This window comes from Serinus canaria, chromosome Z, assembly GCF_022539315.1.
Source record: "Serinus canaria isolate serCan28SL12 chromosome Z, serCan2020, whole genome shotgun sequence".
Taxonomy (NCBI): Eukaryota; Metazoa; Chordata; class Aves; order Passeriformes; family Fringillidae; genus Serinus; species Serinus canaria.
This window is the reverse complement of record NC_066343.1, coordinates 21453932-21468477: the sequence shown is the minus strand read 5'-3', so window position 1 is coordinate 21468477 and position 14546 is coordinate 21453932. Positions and strand designations below refer to the sequence as shown.

Genomic DNA, 14546 nt, shown 5'->3' with positions numbered 1-14546 from the left:
TTCTCACTGAGGGATGGATCTGGTCTCTGCAGTAAGTGTAATACTTCAACAAGTAGAACGCTTGAAACATTTTATTCAAGTCATTTTCACATAAACTTGCAACCATAATACGGGCAGGTAACACAAGAATATGAAAGTGCAGTGAAGAATACAAAGCTAGTGCCTGAATATTATAAATTAGAGCTCTTCAGATAAAGATGCAAAGTTACTGAAATTAAGACTCTTTGAAGAAAAGTGAAGGAAATGAAAAGTCTTCAAGAAAGTTGCAAAAATAAGTGGCATTTCACTGTATCTGTAGCATTTAGTTGCATAATAAAAGCCTCCCAATTACATACTCTTTGGTTTTAATTCAAGTTAAAAATCTTTCAGCACCTTTTAGGATTTGGAGGAAATGAAAATGCCTTTTTGGCATAAATGTGAGACACAGGATAAACCACCTTTCAATGTCTCATTTATGAAAACCACCCTGCTGGTTTTGAATGAGCAGACTGCAAACAATGCATGAATAACAATAGGAAGGTACATTTGATATGTGCATTCATGCTGGAGCAGAAAAAAAATAGAGTAGACTTTTCCTAACACAAAAACATCATCTACACAAATGTTTTGGTTCCATTGGTGACCAGTCTGTCATTTTTGTTACACTTTGGTCTAGAAATACACAAATACCAAATGTATTTCAGGATTAAAAAAAATACATAACAAACCCTTCCTCTAATGAGCCTGACATACATTATGTTCCTTTTGTGCAATTCTTAAGTAAAGATTTGAAGTGTGGAAGGTTATTGTTTCACACACATTTCTACATTCTGGCTTTTCAGAAGAAATTTGAGACTGCAAGACAGCAAATTCATAGTAGAAATCCCACAAAATTTAAATTGGTTTTGCCCCCACTGCAACCAATGTCAATACAAAGACATATTTTCAAAGATAAGGGAACAAGCTCGATGTCTGGTAAAATGGAATCCAAATATAATTTGCAGTAAAAATAAAACGTTTTTCCAAAACAGTTCTTAGAAATGCACATAATCCCAAAACCATATTCCAGTATGCAAAAAATAAGGTGTCAAATCTGCAGAGCCAAGATACTGAAAATATTGGTTTGCGCTCCCCTAGTTGGCACTACTTCTACACATGCTATGTAATAAACTCTTCTACTGCATTGTGATTTACTGTAGTTAGACAGGGCTGAAGTCACAATCCTTCATTTTTTTTAATCCTAAAATCCCTTGTTTTTCTGTTCATGTCTTAGGCAATTTTTGTGCTATTGTACACCAATGTCATGTCGCTTAACACACATTTCAAAACAAATACAATATTTTGCTACGGAAAAAAAAGCTACATTTTCGTAGCTCCAGTATCCCCAATATTCAAAGTTACAGCATTCAACACCTTTCCAAACGAGGCCATTCCCACTTGTTCCACCTGCACAGATGCTCAAGGCCCTCTGGCTTCTTGCTGACTTCAGTGGAGCTCTGCAAGTAGTTTGGGCACAGACGTGTGAGCAGGTGAGTGTGTCATGCCGAGGGGTACCTCCCTTCCTGCCGCTGCTCTGTCTCCAGTTAGTGCTCTCATTTCCCACACTCAGCCTCAGGCACCGTGAGATACAAGTACACCACCTCTTCCCAGGAAGCAGCCCATGCCCACAGCCTGGCTTCCATTCAGTAGCTTTTGTGTCCATTGCCCAAGCTGCTCTCAGGACTTTGACCCCAATTTTGACCTAAGTCAATAGAAAGGTGAATGCGCTTGCATCCCTTAACACCTCTTAAACCTAAGAACTCTTTGGGCTGAGATTTCAGAAGCCTAGACTTTAAACAGGCCCTCATTTTTGCAGACATAGGTAACAAAGGGTCTTCTCATAAATCAAGTTTACAAATTTTGTTTCTGTTCATTGCCCATACCGGTTACAGATTGCTTAAATGGATCTCGCAGCAAACAGAAACGGACCTGCAGGTATAAATTATATTATTCCACACCCTCTCTCTCTGGTGAGTAGTAATCTCAGGTTCCTTTTAAGTTCTGATTGTGCAAATTTGTAACCAAGTTATGATTAAGGTGGAAATAAACTTAAATAAAGCTGATCCATGAAAGATATTATGGTAATTCTTCAAACTTCCAAATTAAATCCATAGGGTTCTAATGCGTAAAATATTTCCAAATACTACCTGAAGTATTCTCAATAGTGAGACTAAAACCTCTCCATACTCCTCAGATTTTTAATTTTTTAACTATATTGAATAGCACATTTTTTTCCTTTTTTTTTTTTAATTTATTGAGCTTCCAATATTTCATTAGGTGTTTTGAACTGCTGACCAAATTACTGAACACCAATCAATATTTATAGGTCCCATTGCTCCAAAAGCAGATTCTTCATTTTACATGATCAGAATTCTTCTGAAAGAAAAAAAATAAAGCCAGATCCCCTTGTGATATGTCATTTCACAGTTTAAAACAAAAATCACAGCTACTGCAGTTTACAGCAGGGTGCACTGCAAAAGCAAAATAATTTGGGAATGGGAGGAGGAGTAGTACACCCAGCACCAGTTAAGCAGTTCAGCAAAAACATTTATTTGGGCTGGAAGTTTTTCCCCTTAACAATGTTGCATTTGGTTCCTGAACAGCCTAAAGTAGGATGTCAAATACACTGAACTTTGCTCTTCCTCTCTACATAGTATATTTTCCACTTTGTTATTTTGAATACTGAGATATACATTTTAAACTCAACTACAGTACTTAAGGGGGAAGCAGGTAGTAGGTTTTCTTCACAATAAAAATACTTTGTAAGAGATTCTGACCTACTTCTGTTTGTGGTGCCACCTGAGTTAATTGCCTTATTATTTATTAATTGCCTTGTATTATTTTGATGGTTAACCTGTTCAAATTGGATGTTTTTCACAGATGACCACATCAGGGACTCCTCATCATCTCCAAGAGCCCATTTCTTAACAGGTATTTTTTATCCACATTAAGTTTGCGGAACTTTTTTAAAAGTCCCACCTTGAAAAATTTCTTGAACATATAAAGGTGGCTAAGCTTTTTAATTCATTTTTACAGATGAAAGGTGTATTTCAAAACCCCATCTGTTTTTCACTTAAGAAAATGGAAAAACTTCTAATGTATTAAAAATGTAAACATAACTTTTCTTGCAGGGGTATAACTGATATATATAATATATATGTATTTCTCTGCTATATGTTAATATTCCTTGAAAACTGAACATACTTCTCTCTTTCGTATCAATGTGTCCTAGCAAGAATTTTTAATAGTACTGCATCGTCATTCTAATCTGATTTTCATTATGATCTTTTCTGAGATAGCTGACATAAGTACTTTCTCTTGAGTTTTATTTAATTCATTTTGCGTACATTTTTTTCTACGTTTTTAAATATGTTCAACTCATTCACCAGTAATATTCCCACTGACGTCTACTATCACGTAAACTCCAAATCTGAAGGAGCTAAGAAATGGTCCCATGTTTTTATGAATGAGTTAGATTATCAAAAATTAAAATATCTCTACATGCAGCACCAGTTTCGCACATTTCAATAGCAATACAAGTAATGCCAATTTAGATTCTTAAAATTCAGTTAAGTTTTGGTCGAGAAGCAGCAGAAGTGCTTCAAAGTCACATAAGTAGTGTGGGTGTATCTGTGTATGTTCTGTAGTTTTGTTTCTATAGTGTTGGCATCCTAGTGAAGTTTGTATAATGATACTTCAGTTCAAAACATCTGTCACCATCTCGTCCACTTCTTGCATCTTTCTCAGTATCTGTTGAAAGAGGAGAAATAATTTTATGCAGGTGAGCAGGCACACAGAGAAAGAGGAACTGCTGGACACCCACTTCTCAGCTTGAAAGCACAAGTCAGTAACAGACATTTTGTTTCCTAGCCCTGCATGAATATGTACCTGAGAGAGATATAATACAAATATATATATATATATATATATATGTATCTATACCTAGATACGCACACACACACACACACACACACACACACACACACACACACACACACACACACACACACATACATACACACACATACATACACACACATATATATGAGCCTGGAGAAGAGGAGAGGAGATCTTACCCCTTCCTACAAACCCCCAAGAGGAGGCAGTGGTGAGGTGTAGGTTGGTCCCTTCTCCCGCGTAACTAGTGAGACAGGATGAGAGGAAATGGCCTCAGAGGAGGTTTAGATGGAATATCAGGGGAAACTTCTTCACTTAAAGGGTTGTGAAGCATTAGAGCAGAATACCCAGGGAAGTGGTGAGGTTGCTATCCCTGGAAGTGCTCATAAGCGATATGAATATGGCACTTGAGAATATGGTTTAATGGTGAACGTGGTGTAGGTCTGAGGTTGATGGCTGGACTTCATTATCTAAAATGTCTTTTCTGACATTAACTATTCTATTATTCTATGTACTCAGTAACATTTTCAGAGGTAAGATGGAGAGATTAGAAGTTAAAAGCATGAAACATAAGTTTGGCTCATTTAACTACTGATTTCCTAACGCAAAGTGAGGAATGAATATTTTACAGGCTAACTAAGCAAGTCACATTAATTCAGTCTATCTGTTTCATTGATACTGTTATGGAAGACTCCACTGGTCATATGTTTTACTTTTCCTTTACTACTCTGGAATTTGTTTCATATGAATCTCTATACAATACTAATGCTCCTTATACAATCCAAATGAAGTCTCTTGAAAAATATTTCATATGAGCAACTTACACAGTGTTCTGAGAGCTGCTTACCTCAGTGTTACAAAAGACTGCTTTCTCTGTGTGTGTTTCACAGATACTAAGGTACAGTAGATCTACCATGAGGACATTTATTAAACAAATTTGCCTTTTTGGAGGAAAAAATGTAAAAAAGGCACAATTTTGGCATTGCTTAAACTTTTAAAGAGCAAAACTGTAAAGGAAGGATGTGTGAAAAAACTGTTTCAGGGAGAGAGGCTGCTCTGCTCTGCAAGTAACACATATGTGTGGGATTTTGCAGAATGCCTTAAAGAGCACTGCAGCTGCTCAGTTGTGTGTGGGCTCTGTAAAAGGGTACTGAATGATCCTAGAAAGGTCCTAATGCAAGTACAAAGGAAGGTGTGTGAGCCAGAGGTGGTTGTCTGGCAGACCAGACGGGAGCAACAGTTTTGGAAAGCGTTACATATTCCAACGGCATGAGCGCGAGAGCAAAATTCCCACCAATTTGAAAATTCCCACAAAACAAAATCCTGGCAGTGGGAAGAGTGGCAGAGAAGCCAGCAGTGGGGAGGCACTTACGGTGAAATGGTGCAGCCAGAGGCGTAGGCGTGATGGCCCGTGTAGCGGATGTCACAGCGGACGATGTTGTTGGAGTAATCGGATTCAGGCACCAGGTAGCTGGGGTTTACACTCACCTGGAGGGGAGAGAGCACACTGCTGTCTGCTGCCACACTTCAGCTGGGAACTTGCATGCCAGAGGTTGTATGCAAATGATTTGCTTCTTTAAACAGAAGAGGAAAAAAAAAAAAAAAATGCTCCTAAAAAACCCCAAACCTCCCCATTCCCAATACACTTACCTTCAGAATGTAATTTCCAGGCTTTACATCAGTAATATCAATCCACTGGCAATCTATGTCAGCATTGTAAGTGTCGTAGCAGCCAGGGCTCAGACCCTTAAGAATGAAGTTAAGATGGATGTGAAAAAACATGTATCTTTACAAACAGTGACATTCTAGACATTTGGGAAAGTTCACTCAGCTATCACAGTTCACTTTGAAAATTAACTTAGAAAAATTAATCTTATTTTTAGCTGGCATTTTCTTTGTGTGTCTAAACTAGAACAACTCCACTTTTATAGACTTTTATATCTGTAAATGTTGAGTGAATATCTTTTGAGGTCATGAGTACAGGCAGTCTTGATCACCATGTTGGATCCTCTCTCTACCCTTAGGAATGATGCAACTTTTAGCTATGGATGTGCCATCTTTGAATAGTAGGGTTAAGGGCTATTTTCACATTGAGCTTTGCAAAATAGTGACACAAGAATCCAAGGGAACTGAAAACGCAGCCTTTATTCCAGATGCATCTTTCTTGTTAGGAACATGAGTAAGAATCCCACATATGAATGTATTGGTGGTTCAAAGCTAGTGTCTTTAGCTGTGGCCAATACAGATTGCTCTAGGCAGAGCTGATCTGTTCTGGGAGCACACAGAGTGCAGAAAGCCCAAGTCCTGCTGGAATTCCCTCTTGACCCAGCTGGTGATCAGCTCAGACTCTTTCATGTTTGTGCCAAGTCTGAGGCTGGAGGAAAGTTTTACAGTCCAGTTACAAACCCCTGAAATATGGGCTTCCAGTGGAAATGCTGACACAGCCATGATTCTAGTGACACCAGTACTCAGCTGTAAAATATGTATGTTGCTTAGTTAGATGTCATAGTCTACAGAAGTAGAAAAGGTATTTATAAAACCTCTTCAAACCTCTGTGTATTGCAGATCATTCATTATAGTTAAAACTCAAATATGGACACGTCAGCCAGGGAAACATAGTCATTTCTCTGTGACAGAATAACTACTTTCTAGATTAAAAGCTGCAGGAAGAGGGATACAGGTTTATGCGTACGTATGGCCACACCGAGTTAAACCACAGATCCAGCAAAGCTCAGTGTCATGTCTCTGGCAGTGGTCAGCAGCAGATGCTTAATGAGTAAAGAGCATAAGGAATGGGATGTGTAATGTCAGGCAAATTCCTTCCACCGGGCATTTAACTGTATTTAAGGCACAGGGTACCATTAGATTTTCATGTTTAATAACATCTGTTGCTTTGTCTAAATTCTTCTTGAGCCCATGGAGATTACTGATCTCTGAAACATCCAATAGCAAGGAATTTAATACTTCATTCATGTGTCCAAAGAGCACTCCTCTCTGTTTTAAAGCTGTTGCCTGACAGGTCTTCAGCTCATATACTGACAGAAACATCAACTATTGTCTTTAAATATCAAAGATTTCCTCTTTCAACCCGCAACCAGTCAAGTTTTGGTCTTACTTCTGGTTTTCCAATTGGAATAGTCTATGAAATTTTTTAGCCATACTACACTGCTGATCAACCTTGTTCTGCTAGGGTTGTCTGGTTAGGATTTTTTAAGCTTTTCTTTAGCAGTTCTGAGAGGTGGTGATGCAATATGTAAGGCAGAAGTCTTGCCTTGGTCTGTCATAATGGTATGTTCCATTTTCCATGCTCCCCTAACAAGCCCTGGCACCTGGCTTTACATTGGTACGTGGCCCACCACAGCATCCACACAGGTGCTCTTCTCTTTAACAGCTTCCTGCTCTGCAGGCACAGAAAGTCCCCTGAGATTTCTGTGTCAGGCTGCCAGCCAGCAGCTGCAGGTGTTGGAGAAATACAGCCCTTTACAGCTTCACACTCCACAAGGGAGAAAATACCAGCTACAAACTCTGGGACCAGCCACAGTCTGGGGAGATGAACATTGAGGACAGCTTCTTTATGGGCTGTCTTGAGTGCCTCTTAGCAAGCCTGGCCAGTCCTACTGCCATGAGAACTTGTGGTGTGTTTTAATACACCTCAGTTACCAGTGGTGCTACACTAGTGAGTGTCACTGCCCTTTAACAGGAAACCCACAGTCAACAGCACGTGGGTGAATTACCCTCTCCAGGTTAGTATCCTGGCCTCCATAATGGGGAATTCCAGAAGCTAGTTAGGGCATCAGCTAATTTAGGGCATCAGGTGATTGACAGAAAAGTTATCCAAACACAAAGGTGTGGTGGTCTCCAAAGCAGCTCCCACCTGTGTGTGTGCTGTACATGCATACCGCCTGTAATATCCATAATCACAGGAAGTATCTTCAAGGCAGAAACTTGCTTTGTGTCCCTCAGCAACTTTTCTGTGTGAGCTTGCATCCAACAGGTCATAGTGGCTGAATTCATCCATGCTGTGGTAATGTCTGTTAAACCACAGATACATTATTAGAGATGGATCAGATCTTATCAATAACATGTTCACATATTCCTATTTGATCTACATCTCATTAAATCTGGACAAACTTTATTTACTACTCAAAACTCTACTCAAAACTTGCGTGTTAGTATATTTTTCTACTTCTGACCACCCAATTATTTTCATTACTCTCATTTTCAAGTACCACATGTCATCCTATAAATAAATAATAGGTTTTAATTTGTTATAGGAAAGATTCCATAGCAGCACTGTTTTTCCAAAATTTTGTTTCACCTCTTTTCCAACAACAATAGCAAATATTAAGTACTTCATATTTGAATTGAACATCTTATAAGTGCCTTTAACCAGAGGTTTGCTAGGAATGCTTACCTACATACCATAAATTCCATGGAAGTTTGCTACTTGCTAGCAAAACCCCAACAATTTGGCTTTACATTTCCATGGCCCTCAGACAGTATAGCACATTCATAACATTGGTGAAGACAAAATCTGCATAAAGAAATCAGCTTCTCTGTACTGGCAATGCAGATTTCATCCAATATCAGCTATTTTTACAGTCTGTACTTAATGCTGTCTCTATTTCAGAAGCGTGTCTGCTTTTGATTTGGGCAAAGTGATGCATTTTTCTTGCTTTCACACAAAGTGACTTCTAGCTCTTACTGTGGAATTTTAACACCTCTTATTCTTGTAATTTCACCCTTTCCAAAAGTGTGGGCAAAATAAACTTTTCTTCTCTACCTGCACCATATCTTTGCAGCATTTGGCTGCCATTACTTTTGAATGATTTCACCTCAAGAGGGATATGAGAGAGGCCTAATTAAACAAAACTCAAATGTGTTGGTGGGACAAAGCAGCACGGGAGCCTCACAAGCACATCCAGAACACTAAAACCGGTCCACAGATGATGATGATGACTAACACTGCGGTCTGATGGCTAGCCAGAGCAACTGGCAGCTGGGGCTCATTTCCAAATGAGTTTGCTTCACTGTTATGGAAATGATCACGAGAGCTTCATTTTTTTGTAGGCAACATATTTTCTGTCCAAGAACTGAATCAACATCAGAGACACTTTGCATCTGGACAGTGATAGCTGGGCTATTGTGGCACAGTAAGAAACTGTTCTTCTACAAATGGAAAACTCCAACTGCTCTCTACCCATTTCACCCACTTCTCAAGTTTGTAAGCATGAGGGTCGGGGGAATTTTTGTTATTGGTGGAGATTTTTTTTCAGGGATAGAGGTTAACTAAAGCATTTGTGGAGGCTTTTTTGTTAGGTTTGATTTAGTTTTAGCTTTTTTGATGCATGTAAGATTTATAAACTGATGAGTCTTTTTTGAAAGAATTTTTTCTAATGATACTGATTTTTCATTCAATAAAATGAAAAGCCTCTGAATCTAGAGGGAAATATTCCATTGGCTCAGAGGCTCTCAGACCAAACCCACATTGCCTACCATTTTTAAAAAAAGATTAAGTGACTTATCATTAAGTGCCATATCATTTATGTACCTGTAACAGCAGAGTTGTATTTAAAGGAAGGTGGAAGTAAGTATTTTGAATAATTGGTTCTAGTATTTTATAACTGCTTCTGCTGAGACGTAGCAAAAACTGGCACAAACCTGCAAACTCCTGCATATTTTTTCGGAGTTTTCTCAAAAGGTACAAGTTTGCAATGTTACCTGCTTGTTCCACTACATCAAAATATCATCTCACATATATATATATATATATATATATATATATATATATATATATATATAATATCATTGATAAGGGGATCAGTCAACCCAGTAGCTTTCCTTTTCCAAATTGATCAGACCATTCCTTGTGAAGAACTAGCTCATTAAGTACAGTTCAAAAAGTATGTGTCACAGTTTAAAATGAGGTGTTATTATAGGGAATATGCTAGTAAATGTACATTTTAGGGTTTCTATTTATTTTTACATGGTTGAGACTTTTATTCACTGAATACACTTAAATGTAAGTGGACTATATGTAAAATAAAAGGAGAAAGTGCTACTGTCAAATTGCATTTCAGACTTGTATTTGTATTTAATCTACACATTGTAAGAGTTTCATACATATGGATAACCTTTGTATCCATCTTCATTTCATGTGTCTGTGCAAAGTGTAATTATCACTAGCTACAAAGAGTAATTACCACAACGTAAAATTAATCCGGTTGTAAAAGGCTAAATTTTCCCCATGGTTTCTCTCTACTTCACTTTAGTTGTAGCAAATGTCGCCTTGTAAGTAACAATTGTTAGTGAAAAGCATAATTAGAAGATGCCATACTGAGCACTTCACTCACTGGTGACAGCTGTGCCACTCCCATGAGTAGCGGGGTCTGCTGGGCAGAAAATCCGATGTGCCTTGGTTTTTCACTCTCTGGGGGAATCTCAGGAGCACCCGATTGTCATAGTCTCTAACATCCGCTCGATAAGCTGAACTGCAATGATGCAAATCAAAGAAAACATAGAAAAAAGCCATAAGTACATGAAAGGAATACTTTGAAAAAATGTTTTATTTTGTCTCAGAAGTAACTGATAGCAGAGATCTTTTCAGGCTCCATAAGCCTCATGCATTGGAGATTCACAGAGGAATTCCATATGGTGTGGAAATTCCTGGTGTCAGACCAAGACCTGAGTAAAATTTAGACCTGGTTTTAATTCTATAAACTGAAGTTTGACCACTGACTGACTCGCTCTATGAAGAAGATCACTACTGAGCCGTAAAATAATTCTGGTACCAAAAACCATAATTTTATTAGTTGCTGTTCACCAAAATAACTCCCTGTGTATGCAAGATCGCACAACAAATGTTTGATTCTGTTGTAAAAAAACACAAAAAAAATAATGGGTATGTGAATCAGGCTGTGTTTTCCTATTCTACATAGCTATTATCTACACTCTTTTAAATACTGGAATATTTTAATCAGCTAATAGCCAGCACTTCAATGAGTCTTTATTGTGAAGCTAAGAAAAAAACCCAAACTGCTATGTCTTTTTTTTCTTTCCTGCAAGTGAAGAGCAGGCATGACCCTGAAACATAAATTTATGATGCTGATAAAATAATAAATTTGTTTTGCATGATAAGGTATCAAACAAGTTAAAATGGTTAAAACCAGCCATGTTGATTTCTTTCCAAACAAAACAGGAAAATCCTTCTTTGCCAACTGGACAAGACCTAACTTCATAACAAAGCTGTTATTTCAACCCCTTAAGAGACTCTGAAACACTTCTCAGAGGGATTTTAGTTCTAGGAGACGTTAAAAGGCATAGGCCCAGAAACAATTAGCTTATTATAATCTTAATAGTAAATTGTGCTGGTTAAGAATGGGGGTTTTGTTCTTTGGGTTTTGGGGTTTTTTTAAAGAAGTAACGTATGAGCTTGTGGGAGTAGAGGAGGGAGGTGAAAATCAACAGAATGAAGTTGTTTTCTAGGTGCCTCCATTTCACAAAATTCAGAAATGTTCAAGTGAGCCTGGCAATAAAAACATGTAATAAAACTTTCCACAGTGTGTAGGTTCTTCAGGAGATCTGCAGCTTGTCTCTCTAATGTGGCAGGACTGCTTTCTCTACCACCTGCCACAAACTTGGAAGAAGGTTACAAAGGGCTGTGTTTCTGTGAGCCCTTCAGCCTCACCCTTCTCCACTCTTCACCGCGTTCACAGGTGGAAACAGGAGCACAGAAACCCACAGCAAACGGGCAAATCTTGGGACAATGCCTACCTTGCCAAGCAGTTCTCCTCGGCAGCACATCTCAAATTATACATGGACATCCTCTGGACATACGTGGACGCCTGGATGTAATAGGGATCCGGGACTAAGTCAGGGAGACCTGCAGTTCATCAAACCAACCACATAACAGTAAGATCAACCCAGGACACGTTTGCAAATATTTGGCTACCATCCCAGTCGTTAGGAGCCGTCGTTTTGCTACGGACGCCGCTAACCTACTCTTCCCCTTTGCTCAGGCTTGTCCCAAACGCCCCACCGCAAACGACGCCCGGACCCCGCGGTGGGTTTATGGGCAGCTCGCCCCTCTCCGAGACGCGGGGACTGGGCTACCCGCAGTCCGGGCGCAGGGCGAACGCCTTCCCGGTCAAGTTTTGCCCCAAGCGAGGGCCAGGCAGGGCCGGCGGCCCCGGCAGCGCATCCCGCCGGGACCGGCGTGCGCGGAGCGAGCGGATCGCGCGGCGGGGCCGGGGCCGGGGCCGCCGGCCGGGGAGGGACGGGACGGGCGGAAAGGAGGGCTCTTACCGTACTGGAAGTAGCCGGTGCCATAGCCGGGTCTGTACCTGCTGCCCTGGCGGGGCCTCTCGTACGTGTCGTAGTAGTTGTAGTAGGGGTTATCGTCCGTGTACTTGTAGGGGTTGTAGGGGTCGTCTCCTACCATGACATCTTCCCGGCCGGGCCTGAAGCTGCCCAGCGGCGGCAGGCTGCCGGCCCCGGCGCTGCTCCCGTTGCCGTCGGCCCCGGTGCCGCCTGCGGGGCTGGGTCGCGGCGCCCCCGAGGAGGCGCTCCGGGCTGCGGAGGTGGCGGCCGCTGGGCTCCGCTGCGCGGCAGCGGCGCGACCCCCGGAGGAAGCCTGGTAGCCGGCCTGGAACCAGTGCCGAGCTCCGGAGCCCCCCCGGCTGCCGGCAGCGGGCTGGGGCTGGGGCTGCGGCGGGGGCTGCGCGACGGCGGCGCGGGCGGCGGCTCTCCGCGGCAGCACCGTGCCGTTGTTCCGCAGCAGCAGGATGGGGCTGCCCGCCGCCTCCGCCGCCTGCCTGCGCCGCGGGGGCTGGTACTGGGAGCCCAGGCTGAGCAGGCTGTACACCTGCCCGTTGTTCTCCCACTGGATCCGCTGCCTCCAGGCGGCGGGGGCCGGCGGGGGATCCCGGCGTGGCGGCTGCTGCTGGCAGCCGGCGGGCCAGAGGCAGCTCCAGTAGATGCACGCGTGAAGCTGGGCGATCAGGAGCCCCGGCGGCGCGAAACGCATCTTCTCCTCTTTCGTGGGCGCCGGCGGGTACAGAGACACGGGCGAAAACGGGAGGGAAGCGGTGGGGCGGGAGGGGGGGGGGCGAGAGAAGAGCGAGGGGCGCCTTTCCTGCTCGGGATGGAGCGGTGGGGCGGTGCGGGGAAGCCGAGGGGCGCGGGCTGAGCCTCTGGAAGGGTCGGGCGGGCAGCGGGGTCTCAGGCGCTGCAGCACCCGGGAGGTGCCATCGGGCAGGTCGGGCCGTCGGAAAGGAAACCCGGCCCGGGGGAGGCGGCGAGAGCGGCTTTTCTTCTCCCCGGTATTTATAGGCGAGGGTATGCGAATGGGAGCCGGAGCAAACAATCAGCCTCTCATCGTCCTCCGGCCCGCGCTGGTGTCTGGAGCGAGGGAAGGAGGAGGAGGAGGAGAGACCAGGGACTTTAAACTTGCTGGCACGCTCGCAAAGTTACACAAGCCCCGCTGGCTGGGCTGGCTGCACCCCCGCCATTTGTTCACGTAATGCGGCTGGAAACGTGCGGCCCTGACAGTTCCCCCCACGGCCGCCCCCCGCCCGCCCCGCGCGGGGGCGGCTCGGGGGGAACGGGGCGGCTCGGGCCGGCGCGGCGGCGGGGGCTCCCCATCCTCCCTGCATGCCTGCCTCCCTGCCTGCCTCCCTGCCTGCCCTGCCCTGCCTCCCTGCCTCCCCCCGCGCCCCGAGCCGCGCCGAGCCGTGCCGAGCCTGCGGCGCGCTCAGACACACGTAGGCTGCCAGAGTATGCCGTGGGGCAGCGCCAAAGTATGCAAAGGAAAAATGCTATTAGCTCATCAGCGCTGGAGAGACTAGAAACGGGGTGGCGGGGAGGGGGAAGGGGCCGCTGGCGAGAGAGGAAACATGTTTCTGGAAAATGTGCTGGCCGGCACATCCCCCGGGCAGGAGCAGCTGCTGGTGACCTTCGTCTCAGCGCTGAGTAACAGTCGGATCCCCTTGGTGACCTCTTAATTAGGAGAAAACCTTCATCAAATAAACTCTTGACTATTGACTTTTGGGTTTTGTGCATATGAGTCACACGAGAAATATATTGGCGATGCTCCTCGCAGAGTAAAAGTTTTCATTGAAAAGTGAAATTTCACATGGGAGAGGCTTAGTCCCATCACCAGAACAAATAAACCTAGTTTGGGTAGTGTCTCCCCAAAATCATGCTGGGGAAGAGGAGCAGGCTGCGGCCCGAAAGCCTCTCCCTTCTTTCATGCTTTTACAAGAGTTCATCAAGGCTGTGTTTTGATAAGTACAATCACCCAGTAAGTCAAATGAATTAAGGTCCATGGATTTCGGCCAAAATTTCTTTTGGGTGTATTTTTCCAAGAGTGTTTGCTTATGAATCCTTGCAAAGGAATTGAGAAGAATACACAAAAGTTCTCCTTCACCGAAAGTTTGGTGGTGAGAATATTTAAGTGAATCTTGCCAATGATGATCAGTCTGGGCTGGAGGTTTTCACCTCACTCAGGTAGATTCAAGGCACCCTAGGACCTCTGCCAGCTTCCCCAGATCAGGTTAACTGGTCACACATTACTGGCCAGGTGGATATTGTGACTGGATTTTGATGGTTTTGTACAGTTCTCCCATCATGTG

The 14546-nt window shown here is 43.2% G+C and overlaps 1 protein-coding gene across 1 annotated transcript; it reads right to left on the bottom strand.

Annotated features, from left to right (window-relative positions):
* Positions 1–5283: 5283 nt before the first annotated feature.
* On the bottom strand, positions 5284–12945 carry LOX (lysyl oxidase). Its single transcript, XM_050987192.1, has 6 exons — positions 12220–12945; positions 11689–11797; positions 10269–10406; positions 7790–7946; positions 5566–5661; positions 5284–5403 (listed from the first exon to the last, which is right to left on the bottom strand). The coding sequence occupies exons 1-6, from the start codon at positions 12938–12940 to the stop codon at positions 5284–5286; spliced, it is 1341 nt and encodes a 446-aa protein (XP_050843149.1). The 5' UTR covers positions 12941–12945.
* Positions 12946–14546: the final 1601 nt, after the last annotated feature.